The following is a 20,632-nucleotide window of genomic DNA, read 5'->3' as shown; positions in this document are numbered from 1 at the left end:
AAAGATGGGCTCAGACCCAAGTATCTGCAACAGCTCAACTTTAACCTACTTCCCAGAAGTGAAATGGAACGAAGACACTAGCTCTGCATGCAGGGTGCTGTAAAACAGCCCAGGCACACCACAAACCTACCGCATGACAACAGCTGTACGATTTCACATGCTCAAACATTCATTCGTGAAAGAACTTGCAAAGGCTAATCCTTATCCAAAGATCTAGGAATTCCCCTTCTTTAAATCCTCCCTGATAATACTAACAAGTTATGGAGCACTCACATGCCACATAACAGGACTCTGGGCACATGTTACTTGGTTACTGCATGACCAAAGGCTCACAGGCTCAGCAGAGATCTGACAGCAGTTCAGTAAATATTTAGCCACTCTCTTCCGTGAGCATCTGCCCCTCACACATGCCCAACTCATCTTTTCAACAACTTAAAATTCCCATTAAAGCACAAACCTGACAGTCAATTCCATTTGTCTTAATGAGCTAAATTTTACATAGGATCTGATGGAGAAACCCAGGATCTGTGCTCTAGAGCACCAACCTCTAAATTCCTCCACATAGAGGTATAACTACGAGGAGGGGCAAAGAAAGGCAACAAATGGTAACCGGAGACACCTCCTCTGCTGTGCTGGTCCCGCTCAGCAGAGAAGCTGGAACACCCAGTATGTTTCCAAATCCTGGAATTCTCAAACTCCTTTGAAATTTGTGGCTACAGAAACCCGAAGACTTGCCAGTGGGGCTGCATACTGCAATACATCAGCTTGCGCAGGAACGTGCACAAAGAGGACAGACTCACAGAGACAACCGAGGTTGGTTCTCCCAAAAGAAACTTTATTTGAGAAAGTTGACAAAAATCCCCCAACCATTACAGTCATTACAGGCAAATCCACACCAGCCCCCTCACCTGCTCCCCAGTAACCACACCGGTACAGTGGAGATCAAAACGTAACACCAGGACGATGATAGTGTAACAGTGACCTGGGGAACTTAAGGCCTCGCCACCATTTTTAAGATGAAGATATCTTTGTGTTCAGATAAGGACGGGGAGAGCATATCAAAACAGTAAGACTGGAAAAGTCCCTTTCTTGTACTGTCCTTTCAAGTGATATAAAAACAAAAGCAAAACCTTAACAGATCTCAGGCTTCAAACTGTAGGACCTAAAACTACCTTCAAATGACTTCTGTAATTAACTCTGGTGGCATCGCGGCTGTTCTGCACTGTAACAGCTTTCAAAACGTACAAGGATAAAATGGATGCAAGGGCAGAGGAGTGGGCTTGGGTTCTTAATATGGCTTTATCAAAAAAGAAACAAATTAAAAGCAATCTAAGCACTTGCCAGTGGAACTAAACTCCAGGAACTTGGCAATGGCAAAGGGGAGGCAGAGTACTGGTGTATTCAGATGACAAGAGGTCATCTTTCCATCCTCTTTCCCATTGCCTCACCCTGGGCAACCGTTTCCTTCCCAGCAATAGATCAGATTCAGATCTGATATTATAAATCCATGCTATTTTTCAAAATGATAGGCTGGGCCCAGGGCCATGACAACCCCTTCTCCAGCCAGAAGTGTCTTAGGCACAGGACACTGCAATGCTGTTGCTGCCGAACCACTTGCTCTGAAGCAATGCAAAGAAGTTGACAGAATTTCAATCACTGCCTAAAAACTGCAGCACATCAGTCCCGGAAGTGAACCTGCCTGTTTCTTCCCAACCTGGCTTATTTAACATCATGCCATTTGGACAGCTGAGATCCAACAACAAGCTGCTTGTTCTGTCTGTAGTACCGCACAGGAGAATTATAGAATTAGAACAATTCTGTTGAGGGCACAGTTCAAGACTCCCCTCAGACACAGAATTAGCTTATTCCTACCCTGTGCTGCTTCTTTGAGTTCATCCACATTCTTCTGTCTCCTTTGCCTACCTGCAAAGCACCTTGCACCCTTCAGACCTCAATGCAGGGTACAGGCCCTCATGGTTCGTATGAGCAGCATCCCACCTTGCTTTGAGGTCTCAGAAAATAAGATTCAGCCAGCTGCCTGCTGGATAAACGCTACCCAGTTAGATGGGAAAAGTCTCCTGTTCATTGAAAGACCACGTTTCCTAGCATAACCTGCGCCTATTTGCTCTGTGACTGTATCTGACTGAGGCCTCCTGTCTGCACAAAAGGCCATCCCTGACCAAGGCTTTCAGGAAGGCTGCTGTATCATTTCAGACCAAGAGAGGCAAATCAAAGACAAACATGTGGAGCAAGGGCAGGACCAAGGCTGGACAGCATATCTGAGCAAAGCAGGCTTCTCCTTTTCACACTCAAACATGCTCCCAAGCCCTCCTTCCAAGGCTCCCTGAACCACCGTAACTCAAGTGCCCTGACCTGTCAAGCACAAAGACACCAGCTCCCACAGGGAGAAACACAGAGGTCCACAACAGGGACCAAACCTTGGACTTCCCTCTATCCTCAGGCCCTGCTGGAATGATGAATCCTATTACTTTGCACTCACCTCCATTTACACGAGGCTTAGATCCCAGCCAGTCAGAACAAGGGATCCCCCACTCTGCCCATGCTAGCTGCATGGCACCTAAAGAGCTCAGCAGGGTCAAGTGGCTCAGAATAACGCTACAGTCACAGAGAGATGGGAGACATCATCAAGCCAAGATTATACAAGGAGAACAGACAGCGCAAAAAGCTTGCTGCAGCTGTCATGGAAACATCGGTTTTTTATTATTTAATCGCTGCCCCAGGAATACCCAAACCCATCACAACCTCCCCCACCCTCAACATCCAACAGGATTCCACAAGTCCCCCGTTGCCTCCAATGTTTAGGCTCCCCTCCCCTTTAGGGTCCAAGTTCCTGCAGAAAAGCTCCGATCAGTGGGTATCATCTGTGATATGGCTCCAGGGGCCATAACTGCGTCCCAGGGGTGTCCAGCTCGGTCTTGAGAGGAGGGGGAGGAGGACTTGCTCCTTTATTCAATCAGTTTCTTGGCCTTGAAGAAGCGGCGCAGGTAGAAAACTTGCCAGGTGGCCAGTCCAATGAGACAGCACATGGAGAAAATGCTGAAGTACAGAACTCGGGTGTTCGTCGACTCTGAAACAGACAACAAACCATTAACGGGAGTCTGACATTGCAGGATGCGCCTCCAGAGGACAAAGCTCCCAGGATTTTCTCTTCCCACCCATCAAAGGCAAGATAGGAGGTAATGACCTCAAACTGCAGCAGGGGAAGTTCAGATTGGATATTGGGAAAAAATTATTCAAAGAGGGTAGCTGGGCATTGGCACAGGCTGCCCAGGGCAGTGGTGGAATCACCATCCCTGGAAGTGTTCAAAAACCATGCAGATGAGGCCCTTAGTTACATGGTTAGTGGTGGATTTGGCAGTGCTGGAGTAAAGGGTGGACCTGGTGATCTTTTCCAGCCTGGTTGATTCTATGATTCTAGATCATCCAGCATGAAGGCAAGGGCACTGAAGCACTAGCAATACTTGAGAATAAAAGCAGAGGAAACAAAAAGAGGATAACAAGGTCAAACTGAGGTTAACAGGCAACATTAAATGGCACGGAGTAATTCGCATTAAGAATGGAGACAGAAAGAAATTATTTCTAGAGGTGGGACACACAAGACTCAGTGACTGCTTCAGAAGGAGAAATATCAGCAGGTTTCCCTTACTAGGGAACAGAACAAGCAAAGACCATTATAATTGCATCATCTTCAAATTCTGTCCTAAAAATACATTCAGCAGAAGTAAAGAGTCCGAGAGCTCCATGCCTCTGAAGGGGCACACAGTCTCTTACCATTTGTATCCCTCATCTCCTCTTCTCGTTTCTTCATATAAGCAAAGTCGTTAACGATAGACTCTGAAAGATCTTCCAGGCGCCTCAATTCTACTTCCAGAGGCTTCAACTTCTCCACTTTAGCAATCTAGAAAACAGAAGAGTCAGGCAATCATTGAGCCAAAACCAAAAGCTCCCACATGGGTTTTTACTGCCAGTTTGAACCACTCCTCCTCACACAGTACAGATTTGGGGCATCCTTCCCCTAGGGAAACACCTCTACAAGCCAGAAACTACCACTGCATAAAACACTATCACTTCTCCCACCTGTTCTCTGAAACACACTTTCCTACTACTCCTCCTACACAACAGAGAAGCACAGTATGCACACAAGCACATTTCTTCCTTATTCGGCCTAATGTTAGCTTATTCACAGTTGGCTTCTGAGGAGTGGGTAGAAGAGCTTGCCACATGACTAAAGCTCCAGTGAATACAAGTCAGAGACTGAGATACAGGTGACTAACTTACATACGCATATGACATTGTTCTATAGGCACGCAGGGTATTAGCACTGAGACTCGCTTTGCTAGCTGTTGCCATATGCCCCAGAAAGTCTGATTCCCAGAGGCAGTTGTTTGATTACACCCACAAAAGCTCAGGGCTTTTATCACTTAGACTGATAACCTCAAGGGCAGCATATCCTCTCGGTAGGTTCCACGCAGCTACGAGGTGCGCCATCTGCCTCAAGCCACCAGGTGACGCTGCTGGAATACTTATGGGACAGCCTCCCCTTGAGCCAGCGTCAAGGAAAAAATACACTTCCCTCCTAAAAAGGGGTTTTACAGGACACCATTTTTGTGCAGAACATGCAACCCACAGTCCTACTAGTCACAGACTTGTATCCAAAAGGAAGAAGCCGGACGAAATTAAATTAGAAGGCACAGTCCACAACAGCAACTATTGAAAGCTGAACGTGTCCCTTCCCCAGCCCTGGCTGTAACCTGACTACATGTTACGTAAAATCTGTGACAACGACGTTACTCAAAGGAAGCTAACTTGCAATTCCTGCCACTGCTACAGCATAGATTTTGGGTAACTCTGGTTCTGGGGTAGAATTTGTCACCATTACCAACATGTGACAGGCCCCCACCATGAAGGTCAGATGCTGTGTCCCTAAGCAATGCAGCAGAAGAAAGATGTGCTACAGAAAACACACAGAGCACATGCAGCTCAGCACCAGTCCCACAGCCACACAGGATTCCTCAGACATAAGCCACAGGATGGCATCCCTCAGTGGTCCATGCTGACAGGCAGGCAACAGGGTGCTCACTGTGCAGGCATCCCCGAAACATCACTTCCAGAGGCAGCTGCCTGGGCACCAAGAGCCCATCTGAAGAGATGCTCGTGACCAGTGCTAGCTCATCAGCCATTTCACTGAAGGGTCTTCACATGACACACATATCCTGGCAAGCTGCAGGCCACCAAGCAGTCATCTGAGGACTTTTGTGCTGAGGCGAGCTGTATGTCACAGCTCTGCCAGCACAGCAGTATCAGTTCAGAGTGCATTTGTGAGGATGGGTAGGAAACAAAGTTAAACCCCTCCTGCTTTCTAGCCAACAGGTTGCGCTAAGTAATCCCTGTGGTCTGGACACCTATCTGCTGCCCACAGAGCTTTGCTGCCACCAGTGTAAGCATGCTTATGGCCCTAACTGCTGATACAGCTAGAACAAGGGGTCTGTAACACACACAAGGTCTCAGGCAGCTGTACTGACAAGCTAACCCCCACTGACTGGCTCCATTATCTTCCTGGAGGGCACTTTTCCACATTCACAGAAAGCTACAAAGGTTACACTGGGAAAAAACAAGGCTTGTCTGCTCTATCATGCATCCCTTCAGCTTCTCTGAATAGGTGTGAAACATCTGATGGCTATTTTTAGTCCTGTGTGTACTCCAAGACATACCTGGAACCTCTTTCATCCCTAGTGAAACCAATATGCACAACTGCTCCAAGGGATTTTGTAAAAAGCCCACCAAGCATCTGTGATGGCAGAACACCATCATCCTAGAAGGAACATCTGGACCACCAGACCAACTGAGACAACAATGCCATTAAACTTCTAAGGGGCAACTCAAAAGATCTGTCAAGACCTAACTCTTCCACACTATAGCCAATAGCCAAGAATTGACAAGGAGTAGCTGATCTGGAAAGGAACCTGTATCATTAAACCTCTGTGCCTTCTGAAAAGTCTTATCCTTTTCCGTAATCTGATTTCCACTTACTGAATGGATAAAGTCATTCCTTACCCCAGAGAACTAAGGTATGACACTGCCATGCAGTTAGGTTTTCTAACCCAGCTCACTCTCCCAGTTGCTTTGCCCAAGAATGTCTGGATCTTACGAAGCCAGACTTGACCACCAGCCCTCTTCTCACTGCACATATCCATGCACAAGCAGGACAGTATCGGTGACCCTTGTTCAACTCCTTGCAGTAACTCAACAAGAACTGGGTGGGAAAGACAGGTCACCGGTACCTTACAACAGATGAGCATCACAAGCAAAAGGCTCAAAAATGCAGCAATTCCAGGAAAGACAACCAAGCAACAGTCCTGCCCTCCAAGGCCTTATAGCAACCTGTCAAGTCAAAACCCATGAATACTACAGCAACCTTGGGAGAGAGATGATGAAAAGAAGAAAACACACTGCAAAGCAGTTTGTCTGAACATCCACAGCAGCTGTATAAACACTAACCAAGTCTGAGACACGCTGCTCAACAAGGCTTAACAGCCTTCCACTCTGAGAGGTCCCCACAAGCCAAGGATGCTTGCCAGTACTGCTGAGATCTGCATTTGGTATCAGGTGGGACTGAAAGTCCAAGTTCTTTTTGTACATGGACCTTTTCCATCCATCTCACTATAGTGACAATGGTAACAGATTATTACTTTTATTCCAAGAAGTTTTATCAGTACAACCAGTAAGTATGCAGATAAATGAGCATTAGAGAACCTTTCTGCATAGGGACAATGCTTCTAGGTAGCACTACAATAACATAACTCGGAGTATGCTGCGGGGTTGTATTTAAAGAGATTCTTTACCTGTAGTCATCATAATCCAGTTATGCTGTTAGGGGTTATCCCATGACATTTCAACATCTTGTAATCCTGCAGCAGCTGCTGGCCAGACAGCTGGCCCAAGGATTGCTCTGCTTTGCCCTGACCCCAACTGCTGCTTTACCCTCCATGTAGGATGTGCTCCAGACTGACTTAGGCAACAATTGCTCTGCTCCTCCCTGACCCCAAGCACTTTCTTACTCTCCACATAGGATGTGCTTTAGAGTGACGTAAGCCACACGGCACCAGCTAGCCCAAAGCTCAAAAGATTATAAGAAGTCCAGCATGACCATCTCAGAAATTCTTTTTCCAACTGACACCATACACAGCCTCCTCTGCCACCCAGTGCCCTCCCCAAGTCATCTCCCACACTATTGTGTGCAGTGGACCCAGCAGTCATTTTCAGGAATCTTTCTCCACCAACAGCTCTCATTTCCTCAGGCACAAGCTCTATGCTGTAGACTGACTGACCCCAAGTTCTAGTGAGCCAAAAGCATTAGTAGCAGCTATCAGAATTCATCATCTAAACCAGCTGGGACTGCTCCAGCCACAAAGCAACTGCTATTCCACACAGCTGGCTTTTGAGTCTAAGAAAGGCATGTCCTCCTAGGACAGAAATGTTTAGGCTTTATGCCTACTTGCAATGTCATGCCTTCAAACCAAGTACTCATTTCACACCAGCTACTACTCTGCCAAACACCACTACACTGATACAGTTACACGTATGCCAGTTCTTAGCAATGCACAAGTGCCATCTCAGGGCTGTTAAGCCAGTAGATCTTACAGTCAGGAAGAACAAGAACAATATAACCTGACCTTTAGGATGGTCTGATATTAACCCAAAATGCCCCCCACTGCTGGGCATTTTAGATCTCTGTCTCTTTTTGCTTCTAATGCCTATGCCCAGAAGCTGGGTCACTCTGTTCTAGCAAAGAAATTCACACATTAGGCTCCAGTCCCCAGAGTGCAGAATTAATTTTAGTTGATGTCTGCCCTTTTTCTTTGTTCTCCCCTAACACACAAAGCTTCACTGGAATTGTAGGTTGCAAGCCGGCTTTCATCACCGCTGGGAAAACAGCTTCCCATCATGAGCCCCAGATCCACAAATGGCATCACGTGAGTGCTGGGAAAAGGGAGCCTGCAGTGCAGGCAGCCAGGGGACATACCTCCTCGTAGTTCTTTGCTTCAACTCCATGCTTCATATCCAGAATCACGAGCTGGTCCGGCATCCTCCCTGTTCCTGGAAACATAATGAAAGGATTCATTGTGCGAAGCATTCAGCCTGCCAGGAAATCACCAGCTCTCCCCACCACTAAGGAAGAACTCACAACATCACTCCCCTCCCTCCATGTCTGCAGCTAAGTGCGGAGGCAGCACAGTACAGCCTAAAAATACAGAGACTTCACAATAAATCCTGGCTGAAGGAGAGCCTCACAAAGATAATGAGAACAAGCTGTAACTAAAAGTGCTAAGTGTGTACAGGATGCAAATCACTGCAAAAACTGCAGAGATCAGAAGATGAATACCAGCTGCTACAAGAGAGCCTGGCAAAGGACAAGTCATCAGAGGGACAAATATTCAATTGGGAAGCCCACGTTCCTCCTCGCAGGAAGTACACCAGCAACTTGTCAAGGTTACTGGGGTTGTAAAATGGTTTTACATTCAAAGGAGCAGAAGCTAAACGCTCCAATTGAGGAATATGGCATATGGGGACTACTGACCCTCAGATGCTGCAGTTATCTGCAGAAACAAAAGCAATCCCTTTACCAACACATCTTTTCAGGAAAGGAACAGCCCAGAAGTCTGAGACCCACACTGCTAATGGGTCTTCCCTGAGATGGGAAGAGTCTTCTGAAGCTGAGAAAGCATCACTTCAGAGAACTGTCAGCTGGAGCTGCATGAACAGCAAGGAGGATAGGGCTGCAGTCAGCAGCACAGTAGGTATCTTTTAAGGTTGTAGCCTCCAAGCCAGGGACAGCTACAGCTAATAGCTTCTTTTAACTGCTACGAACTGTCACATCTGAGAACATTCACAATAGGGGAAAAAAATATCTATCTATATTTAGGCGACGCATATGATATACCCTAAAGAATGCAGCATGTCAGCGGAGCCGAGTACAGTATTCTACTATACCACCCACCAAGGAAATATCTGTACATAACACATTCCGAAACCCCTGCACATTGGGGCATACAGTTGTCCTCAGCTGGCTGCCAGCAAACACAAGGTCTGAATTCACTTATACCACGAATTTCAAAGTCTTTACCCAGGAGCATGTCCAATACTCACACTTTGTCTTAGGAAGCTGCCAAGTGGACATTCCCTCAGTCCACAAACAAATTCAATGTACAGGTTACACTGGGTCACTCCAATCAGAACAAGGAAGATACTCCAGGTCTTCAAAACAATATGCCCAAATTTTCTCTACCCACCAAACAGGTCTTCAACACACCAGAGCAGAATCACCACCACCTTCTATTGCTAGGAGAACATGGAATAACCTACTGACAAGATGGTCCGTATCAACTGCAAAATGTTTCTTCAGTTTTCTGACGGATACAGGAGCTCAAAATTCAAACCCAGGTATGTAAGAGCCCAATGGGAAAATTAGGATTAGGATGGATTTTTTTTGTTTTCTTATAAAAGTCTGGTTACTGTGAAAACAAACTAAAATCCCAGCACTGTTCTTCAACAGACAGGCTGTGTACAACCACCCAATGCTCCTTACTGCAACCACAAGTTCTGGCCACTTAGGCCATACGTATACCATCATGCCTAGAGACTGGCAGGTAGGACAGCCAACAGTAGCTGCAGAAGAAAATTCAAAGCACACAGTTTAGTGAGGGGTTGTTTTAGCATTGTTTAAATTGCAGCAACTTGGGTGGAAAGCTGGAGCTTCCAGGAAGAGATGAGAAAAATGAAAAAGTTGGTGGACAGGCGTACAGAACTGGAAGGATTAATTCATCAGGCTGGAAGAGAGAGCTGCCAAGAAGCAGTAAGAAAGCAGAAATCTTAGAGCTGCTGCTGGGTGCAAAGGGATGGAAAGCAGACATTCTGCAAGAGGTTAACATTGTCAGGGACTGGCCTGGAAAAACTCAAGCTGCTCTTCTACAAGCTTACTAAGGCCAAGGCACTAGGCAGCTCCCTTCACACTTATCAGATACTCAGTAACTCCCTGCTTCTCGTGCAGCCTGGGCTCTCCAGAGCAGACTGGATCAACAGCAAAGAGAAAAACAGTTAAGTCCCAGAGATCTTACACTAAACTGATCCCTACATCCCCCAGGTGGTCTTCAAGAGGTCATTTCACATGAGCACAGAACTGTTTCCTGGAATTAGAGGAGCTCCTAGTTTGCAAAGTCATTGGAAAACTGGGATAGTTGAACTGCCAGGTGGACAGTTCAACCAGAAGAAAATGAGCCATAATACTCTTAAGAAAGTTTGGGAAGAGGATTACAGAGGGTCAAAGAGGTAAAGATCTGCACACAGGGGAAGTCCTTCAGGGGAGCATGTAGTAAGGCCAGGCTGTTCATCTCCAAGATTAGCATATGGTGCAAAAGTAAGTATGCCTGGGAACAGAACACTGGTCAGGGAGACAGGACCCTTCCACCCTGGAAGAGGGGAAAGAAGCCTGTTGTGCTAACACTCACAGCTCCAAGAAGCACCCTAAGAACTCCACTCTGACAAGGTAGACCTTTCAAATAGTCCTTCTCACTTCCCCTTCCTCATTTCTGTGGTTAAGGATTGAGAAATCCCAGTTGCTTAGATCCTTCTCGTCCCAACGGCTCTCAGCTTCCTCTACCAACAGTTTTTCCTCTTCCAGTACTCCACCAACATCCTCCTTGACTGATGCGCTACAAGTCCTGACCACTTTCTTGATAAGACTGTAAAAAAAAGAAAAAAAGGAATTTCCAACCCTTTAAAGAGAAACACGGGGATAAAACAGCACTTGGTCAGTTTCCCCATTCCCATGCTGACCTTATAGAGGAAACAAGGCACTTCTTGTGATGTGGCTACTTCCTACAGCCTACCTTAACCAAGTCCTGCAGGTGATTAAGACTTACAGTGCCACCTCCCTTACCTAATTACTTCCTCGATTTCCAGCAGAGGGATGAGATACTCCCTAAACAGCATCTCTCTTTAGCAATGAGTTTAGGGCATCTGGGTCCAAAAAGAAACTGGCAGCTTGGAAGCTCCTAAAGAAGCCTCCAGAACAGGATGCCCCTGCTCAATTGAACAGGTCCACATTTTGGCACCTCAACATCCCACTGGTCATCAGGTAGAAACTGCATTTAAAATATGTTATCCTCATCGATAATGAAAGTTTTAAAACAAACTTGCAACAATACAAAGGAGCCAGGGAATAAACATTTGCTACAATCAAAATAACTATAAGGGACTCAGTCTAAGCAAGAAACCTCTAGTCACAAGCACTGAAATAGAGTCTAGACACAACTAAAGAAAGAAGCCTTTCCCACTTTGCTGTGTGATCACATGGAAGCTATGAAAGGGTTTGTGGAACTGTCTGGAGACTTCCCAAATATCCAGGTGTTGGACAGTAAATAGCATGAGTTACTCCCAGATGACTCACTAATGCCTACATGTCTCGATGTGTTAAAGAGCATTTGGAAGCCCTACCTTTGAAGAGAAATCCTAAGCATTTGAGGTCACTGTCTTATTTGTAGAATACTATAGAAGAGGTGTTATACGCAAGAGCCTTCCTAATCCCAGCAGAGAAGATAGCCTTCTCTTTCTGGAAAGTTCTCTTCAACTTACAAACTATTTGCATCTTGTACGTGGAGCAGAACAACAGAAAACAGAGACTGTCTTTCAACAGGTATGAGGAATGCTGCTAGTAACTGCTTTGGGATCTTTAGCATAAGAACTGAGAAAACCTGGGTCCAGGGAGCAGAACTCTTGACACTGATTGTGAAAAGATACAACCACCTATAAACCTGCACATGCTCACACCACCACAAATGAGACTGGAGCCCACATGTTTGCCATTTCCAGCACGTTTGTCCTGAGGTTGAGCCCAGCCACTCAAAAGCAGCACATGCGTCACTCACAGGAAATGAGCCTCGGTGCTCATTAGGCAACAATCCCTCAGCACAAATGCAAGGCTGACATCCTGCTTATTTCCCCTTCCCTTTATTGACCACTTAGAGAGCAGTTGTGGGTGCAAACCAAGGCCACATTCTCTGTACACACACCCCCAACCCCAGAAAACGGTTGCTAACCTAACACAGGATTCCTGCCAAGTATACACTATGGAGAGATTACATCCCACCAAATGGGGAGGGACAACCAGCTGGGGAGAAGGAGTATCCTGGCTTGACTGCAAGATGGGCAGAAGCATGAAAGGGCAAACAAGGTTTGGTTTGCTCCCAGGTATTGCCACTTATTGCAACTGAAATGACCTCTGCAGGAGGAGCACACGATTCACCTTGCAAAAACCCAAGCACTCTACACGACAGCCACAGAGGATTACTTCAGACGCAACACTGACAGCAGATATTCTGCAGTGAGACTGCTCACAGCCTCCTGAAGATCAGCTTTAAAAGTCAACCAGTGTTCTGTGGACCACACTCACAATCACTTTACTCATACTCCTAAATCTACATATCTAGGTGATCAGAAGCTAGGAAGCAGCCAGACCTTCCACCTCACTTACCCACAGGAAGCTTGCTCTCAAAGCAGGCCTCAAACATATCGTAGTCTTCAGTGGTGAATGCAAACTTGCCCTTAGTGGCATCCTCCTTGGCATACAGGATGTGCCCAGCTGAGTCGGTTATCTGCAAGAGAGACAATGAGGGTAAGAAACACAGTGCTTCACTGCTGCGGGCTCACGCTGCCTGTGCGGAAAGAATTCTCCTACCCTTCCCTTTGGATTTGCTGCTTTCTCCTTTCAACATTTTCCTTCCTTCCTTGCAACCATATCAATTCCTCCCCTCCTCATCCCCACTCTAGGAGCTGGCAAAGTCAAGAGTGCCTCTAAGGGAATTATTGACTCTTATACAAAAAACAAATCAACCCACTAAAAAGCAATCAACTAACCAACCAAAAAACATAAACCACCCAAAACCCACACTAATTCCTCTTCCTCCTGTAACCCTTGAACAGAGATCACATTTAGGAACTCTCACTGAACCACACTGTTACTCATTGCCTTCATTTTACAACAAAATTCATAAATTTCCATAGCAACAGAGATATAGAAAAGCCTTATGGGACAAAAAAAGACTAATTCCCCTGAAGATGAAATGGAGAAGGGCACATCTGTTCTCTAGAAATGAGGCATCAGTGTGGCCCTGAGTTACACAGGGAAGGTTTGAGTGCCAAGATCCATAGAAGTGGCCACTTCAGAGAACAATTCAGACTACCCAGACAGAATAATAACTGCGTTGTGCCAACTCTGTGAAATTACCAAGAATAGGCAAAAACTGCAGAGGGTCTACAAAAATGCTTCACCGAAAGGACACATGTTTCATGGTGCACATTTTGTGCTCAGTTAAAAGCTCTGTCCAACTGAAATGCTCTGACCATGGAGAGGGGTAAAAAGTGAAGGTGTTACAATACTGCATGAAAATCAATAGTGCGTGTTGCACTGTAATGCTTCCCAGTTCTCCTCAACTTTATGTTTCTACAAGTATGTTTGAAAAAGCGTGGATGTTGAAGTTACTACGGGTCTCTGAAAGTCTCAGAGGTGAAGAGACTAAAAGGCTTGGGAATGTTGAAGGTATAAAAGATGGAGGCACACAAACTTATTTGTGGTATGGAGAAGGTAAGACATTCTCCTTTACTCAATCTTGCAACAGAAAAATAACCTTGTTTCCTTGTACGAAAGCCACACAAAAGGGCTATGTACACAAAATTATTCTAAGGAAACACTCTTCATTTTTATTAGAATACCAAATTAACTCCCTGCCATGGAATACCACTGATGCCAGTCGCCTGCTGGACTGGGAACAAGTACAGACTATCACATGGATGAGAGTGGCTGCATTAGGCAGGAAAAATAAAGTATATAAATCCTCGTGCCTCAGGATATAAACCATAGCAGGCAAGACTTTAGGAACAAGCTTCCTCTAGATGTAGATTATCCCATAATTGTCTGTTATAGGATTTGCTGTAGCTGCCCCTGCACCATATGGTATTTGTCAGCATCTGAGAACAACGACAAGCACCGTTCTCCTCCCGCACTGTAATTTCTCTCAGAGCTCTACCTGTGTTCAAGCGGTGAGCAGATGAAAGCATGCTGCGCGGTCAGGCACAGGCAGCTGTGCTGCCATCCCCCTGCCACAAGCCACCAGACACAAGCCACCTCCTGTCTGGAAGCCACCAGACTGTTGGAGGCTCAAGTGAGCAGGCCCCACTGGAGTGCAGGACTGTTCACATTTGACCACACAAACACAGAGCAAAAGCATGTGTTCTGGCCGCCATATGGCACACACCATTTAATAGGGCATTCCTGATTAACTGAGATGTTAGCTTCATGAGTATGATACCATATCATCTGCACACTGGGTTCTCCACCCCAAGAAGTGGTCATAAGAACACAATGAAGAAAGCTCTCAAATGTCGCTATTATTTTGAGCACCATTCCCTTAGGGCTTTGTAGACACCAGAGCTAATCTTTAGCTAGAGAATATTACGTAGCTTGATCCATTTTTGCCCTTTGCAGCTCCAGCAATAGCCTGCTCATGAACAGGATTCTGGACAGTAAAAGCTCTGCTATCTGCTTTCATCAAAACTGAATAGCATTACCCAAATCAGCCAAAAACATGGCCCATTCAGGCGGGCTGCGGGGGAGGGAGATGCTGCGAATAGCCTGGCCAGAACACTTGTGGGGGAGTTGACCTGAAAGGGATTTTTTATGCTATTCTAACGTTATTTACGGTAACGCAGTCCCCTACAGACAGGGCATTGTTTGCCCTTGACAAACAGCCTGACAGTTCTCCAAAGCACCCGCCTGGACAATGGGGCAAGGGCACGTGGCAGGGCCAAGCGGGACCTCCGCCGCCCCAACACCATCCCTCGGCAGCCAGCTGGCAGGGCCTGTGGATTCCTCCGACACAGAGGGTGCCACTGTTAGCACAGGGTGTTGCACGCACACAACTGAGCTCACCGGCAGGAACCGAACCAAGCCCAGGCAGAGCTAGCTACCAGCCTCCTGCGCTTGGTGTCTCGATGCAGGTGGCTCAAATAGGCCATGAGGTGCAGAAGGAGAGACAACCTGTAATCGCGATGTCCTGAACCAACCTGCCCCACACAGGCACAGACAGGAAGCACGCACCTAGCAGAGGGGTTACAGCACTTGAAACAAACCCAGCATACTGGGATGTCACAGCACACCTGAACAGTACAAAGAAAAGCAAGATTGCATAAATTACTGTTTACCCTTTGTAGCTTTTCAAACTAGTATAAGACTTCCTTTTATTTTTCTTTTGCAGATAGAATACAACAGAACTTCCATGAGCAATCCTACCTGGATACCAGCTTCAGCAGCCAAGGCAGACTAAAACCCAAGAGTGGGATTCATTGCTTCACCACCTCCCTAGACAAGTCCTGCCATAAAAGTGAGTTTTTGGATGAGACTGTGGGATGGGTTGATCTAAGAGTGGGCAACCAGAGAACCAGGAGGCATGATCACCAGGTGGCAAGAGGCAGTTGGGAACACAGCACTTGATCTGAAATACATGCACGTTACCACACAAATACTATAGAAATGTGTTAAAGCATTAGTGCCGCTTGGTTCTGCCTATATAGAGACAAGTTTCCTCTTACAAATGATTTAAGAGCAGCAGAACAACGTTTTTTTAAAAGCAAGACTGCAGAAACAGCCTTTTCTAGCCATTCCCAAGCACAACTGCCACTAACACAAGGCCTTCAGGTGTCTGTAGGCTGATGCTGGAAGGCCAACTTGAGTTCAGATCCCAGGAACACTGAGTTTAGAGACTCCTGATACTATTTTACCTCTGTTTGCTTACTTTGGAAGCCTCTGGGAGCTCAGAGAGAAACAAAAAGCGCTTACTCAGCTAGGTGGGGAATGTGAAGACAGCCTGGGCAAGAAACTGTGAACAGAATTAAAGGGAAGCCGTAGAGGTTTTAAAAGCTGCTTGTCACATAAGTGTATCAGTCACATATATTCTGCTACCTTCTGCCTATACTCCCTAAAGATCCCTTGAGATCATTTTCTTCCCTGCAGCAAACACCTGCCTCCTTACAATCCATGTGAGACATGATATATTAAGACGGGAACATCCCTTTCGTGTACCAAAACCTGCTTTCTAATCCCCCACCTTGCCCTATCCCTGCAGCAGGCTGCTCCATCCCTTAAAGCCACGTCACCGTAACTCCTTCCTCCTCACACCCTGCCAGCAGCTTATCGCTGCGGTGCGGCCTGCCGGACGCCGTAGAACCCGAACGCCGAACGGATGCCCCCAGATCTTTGGGGTGAAAAAGCCAGGTTTTGGCTGAGCCCAAACTCCTGCCTCACTCCCCGCCACCCCACCCGCCGGCGGCAGAGCCCCGCGGGAGCAGGCGGGCCCCGCGCAAGGCGAGTGCGGCCCCACGCCTCCCCGCCGGTCAGGCGCACCGCGAACCCACGCGCGGCCCGTGTCACGCATGAAGAACGTCACCCTTCCCCACGCCCCGCCCCTGCACGGCCGGGGAGGCGGGGCACGCCGCCCGCCACGGCCTACCCCCGCCCGCCGCCTCCCGCCGCCCGCCCGGGCGCCGCTTGCGGCCGCACCTTGAGGTTGGCGGAAGGTCCGGTGGAGGAGCCCGGCGGGGCGCCGATCTCGTACTCGCCCGTGACCAGCGTGTCGCGGTGGATCTCCTCTCGCAGGCACTTCCGCGCCTTGCCCGGTAGCTGGAAGGAGATGGGCCGCGCCGGGCCCACCACCACCGCCAGCAACAGCAGCAGCGCCGGGAGCGGGGCCTGCCCGAGGCGGGGGCGGCCGGGAAGCGGCAGCGGCATGGCGGCGACTCCGGGTGCGGCGGGCCGGGCCTCCGCCTCCGGCACACGTGACCAGCGCCGCGGAGCGCGTCACGGCGGGGGCGGGGCTGCGCGAGTCGCGTGGCGTGCGCGCAGGTTGGGGGGGGGCCGGGGCGTGCGGGTAGCGGGGGTTGGTGCGCGGTGGGGCTGTTTAGTCGTGACATAAGTTATTAATGGGGTGAATTCGTTAATACCGGCGGATAACGATGAACAGTGGTTGCTGTCATTAAACCATTGGGGTAGTGGGAGGTGTCCCTGCCTCAGGGACAGCCTCCTACGACAACCCTGTCGCAGGGCTGGAACCAGGTGAGCTTTAAAAAGCGCTTTCCAACCCAGACCGTTCTGCGGTTCTTTAATCGAAGAAATAAACCGTGGTGTGAGGCAGAGGAGCGTGCAGAGGGTGGACAAGCAACCTGGGTTTCACAGAGACTTCCATACAATTCAGCAATCGCTGCTTAATTCATGTTTGGTGCTGCTTCGGGGCTTGGTTGTGTTTTGCATTTCTGAGGAATCTCCCTCGACTTCTTCAGCCAAGAGAAGTTAGTATAAAACTATCAGATGCCTCACTTTGCATCCGCACCCTGCAAAATGCCGTGCAGCAGTAGCAATGTGTGGTTTTGGCAGCAAATAAAATTATGACGATTTTTAGAGATAGGCAGAAGTTTATTTTTTTCTCTCCTTTTCCAGCATATGCTCAGGTCTACTCTTTCTTCTTCACGCACACCCCACTCCCTCCCCATTAGCCTATTTTACTGCTTAGGAACACAGCTTTAAATAACCCATCAATCAGCTTTGGACCACTGTTTCCCCGGCACCCACCGCTGGCTTCTGTCCCCTGTCAGCACGGCTGGGGAGCATGTGCACAAGTGGAGAAGCAACGTAGGTTGTGGTGTAACCTGCCTTCACACAGGGACGGGGAGGAGCAAGGCTTCCCAGGTGTGCAGTTACGATCACCACAGATGCCAACAGCTGGGTGTGCTAAGGTGTAAGGAAAGGCAGGAAGAAAGAAACAGCAATATCACTGGAAAATAAAAAGATCTCTTATTTCTGCTAGATTGAGTAAATACAAAAAGTTACAGCATTGTTCCCCTTGTATTTCATAAACATCACCGGTCCTCTCTCTCTCTGGGCAAAACATGCCTTTGATGACAAGCAGTTCAAGGAATCAGCACAAGCTTCAATCTTAAGAGGCTTAAAGCAGCAAACTTCATGCTTGGATGTTCACGTGCAGATCCAGACAGGCCCCATCATGGCCAGAGCACTTTAAAGAACACTTCTGTGCTTTCACATCCTTGTGCTTGTGTTTACCAAGACAATATGACGAGGCCCTCTGTATGAAGGAACAGAAACTAAGCCCAACTGAACAGTGTTGGAGTGACCTCTTTGCCTGAGGGGAAATGAAGAGAACCCTCAACAAAAAAACCAAACCTCCCAACACAGGACCTTTGCCCTTCATTTAAACGGCATTTTAGGGAAACACAGTTTTCCTCAGCAGAGCATGTGAGCACCTTTTAAGTGAAGGTTGACCGTGCTCAAATACTCAGTTCATTAAGCTCTGGTTTATTGTCCGAAATGGGATTGCTGCTCACTTACTGCACATTTCACGACATCTTTATTTTTCTAACCGGTTCACCAACTTTTCCTTACTTGGACAATTAAATTATTTGGAAACTTAACAAAATAAATATTTAGCTCTTTCTGCAATATGTCAAAGTATATTTGCACAACGAAAACATTCTTTCCGTTGCAGTACTTAAGGCAGAAATAGCTATTATTTCATAAGGTTTAAGAAACCTAGATTACTAGAATCTAAAGATATGAAATGTTGTAATGTTGTACCACAAGATTCCTGATGCAACACATACACCACAGATCTCTCCATGCAGAACATTCCTAATGCCAATGATGCATACCCAGCCTTCTAGCACAATTAAAACATTCAATGATGCCTTATTTTCTCGGGCAAATATCAGAGCAAGTGGCTTGTTCATGTTGAAGTAGCCTGATTTTCTAAAATCAAAGTGTGAAGTCAGCCATCAAAGAGCAAATATTTAACTGCCTACAATCGCTTCCCATTGTGGCTGTTCTGTCACAGTACATTTTTAGATCAGTTGTAGCTTCTCTCATATGGATGCATTATGCCAGAAAGTGCCGCGCAGGCAAGTTCAGATCTAATTATAAAACCCTATCAGAGATGCTTCAGCGTGTTGTTAAAGAAAATAGTAGGGAGCTGTTGTGAGCCTCCTCACAGTCCCCAGCTTTTCACTTTTTAAAGCACTTGAGCATGCAATGGGGCAATCTTCCCTGAGCGTGCAAAGTAATCTATAGCAGAGGGAGAGCATTCTAAGATCCTTTCAGGTGCGGGTTTAGAAATAACTGTCTTGCAGGGACATGCCTTAATGTTTCCACATAGTGGAGGCTGGCAAAATACTTCCCATAATTCTGAAACACTTAGGAGAAGGAGAGATTGATAACTTGTTACACAACTTACCAGATGAAGCGATGACCTATTTTAGCCTGATTGCTCTGTTAAGCGTTGTGGGAGCTTCGCAATGAGCTGGGGAGCAGGTATTCGTTTCACTGCCGCTAACCCAGAGACAAATGGGTGTATCCCCAAAGTAAATATTACCCTTTCATCTGCCAATCATGAAACACTGCCAAAATTGAAACCATTTTGGTTGTGTACACCTTTCGCATTTCCAAGCACCCCTAATGCAGTTTCACTGCTGTCTTGAAAATGATGGAGAGAGCAATGAACTAGTCAGCTTTCAGCCCTGTGTTAACAAAGGAGAGCTGGGAATCATCGGGTATCTCTGTAGTTTGGGGCAGCAATAGCCACTGAGAAAAATATGCCCCTTCCCAACAAATAAATAGCTTTTTCTCCAATAGCAAAGAAGTCCACAGTAGGCAACTACATTTATCTATGGTAAATGCAGAAAACAACACTAACTTGCTGTCTCCATGAAACAACGTGTATGGATGTGTCTGAATGATGTAATTAGACTCGGTTTTTGCTGTTTCTGCGTCAGATGCTGTGGCATTTCTGCGTTATCTTCTTTTAGACAATAAAAAGTTAAAACGATTTTCTTCTTAAAAACTATTCTAGACTTACTTTCATGCTATAATCCTTCTGCCTTCTGCCTTGCACCTGGCAATCCACTACAGGCTACTGGGAAACTTCTATAAAAACTACACAGGCTTTACGATGCTAATGGCTGTTTTTACTAAGCATGCAAAATTATTCATCCACTTCTTCTGGAAATTGCAAGGCCTCTTCTTTTAAGGGGCTATATTTGAACTCATTGCTGGGATATAACCATCACAGTATATCACCATCGTGATCACAATCCAGATAGGGATGTTATTCAGTCAACTAAAAATAAGTCAGTGGCTAAACAGCCATAAACCAGCATTGTGCTGCTCTGCCTCCCCTGTAATCTGTCCCAGAGAGCCCAGGTACCGTGTGCTGTCCATCAAACTAAAATATACAGTGTTTGGGTAAGAGGTGTGGAAAAAACCCCAACCTTTAAGGCATCAGAAGCATAAGGTAATTCCTTTGAGGAGAAAAACTATTTTGTTATAATACATGTATACATATCTGTTTCCATTTCACCCAGTGACTGAAGTTATTTGTACCGGAAGTAATTAAAAGTCTTGCATGAGTGTGAATGGGTTTTGTTTGAAATCAAGTGTATGGGGCTTGATCTACAGCATGAGTTGGTTTAGGGAAATGAAACATCCTCCATCAAAGACAAC

The 20,632-nt window shown here is 46.7% G+C and overlaps 1 protein-coding gene across 1 annotated transcript; it reads right to left on the bottom strand.

The window, feature by feature from the left end:
• Positions 1-814: 814 nt before the first annotated feature.
• TMED10 (transmembrane p24 trafficking protein 10) lies at positions 815-16,915 on the bottom strand. Its single transcript, XM_065686094.1, has 5 exons — positions 16,631-16,915; positions 12,551-12,671; positions 8,045-8,118; positions 3,793-3,919; positions 815-3,088 (listed from the first exon to the last, which is right to left on the bottom strand). Exons 1-5 carry the CDS (start codon positions 16,856-16,858, stop codon positions 2,967-2,969), a joined length of 672 nt encoding a protein of 223 aa, XP_065542166.1. The 5' UTR covers positions 16,859-16,915; the 3' UTR covers positions 815-2,966.
• Between the last annotated feature and the right edge of the window lie 3,717 nt (positions 16,916-20,632).

The sequence above is a fragment of the Lathamus discolor genome, chromosome 6, assembly GCF_037157495.1.
Source record: "Lathamus discolor isolate bLatDis1 chromosome 6, bLatDis1.hap1, whole genome shotgun sequence".
NCBI lineage: Eukaryota > Metazoa > Chordata > Aves > Psittaciformes > Psittacidae > Lathamus > Lathamus discolor.
The sequence above is the reverse complement of the archived record's forward strand: the minus strand, read 5'-3'. Positions and strand labels throughout refer to the sequence as shown.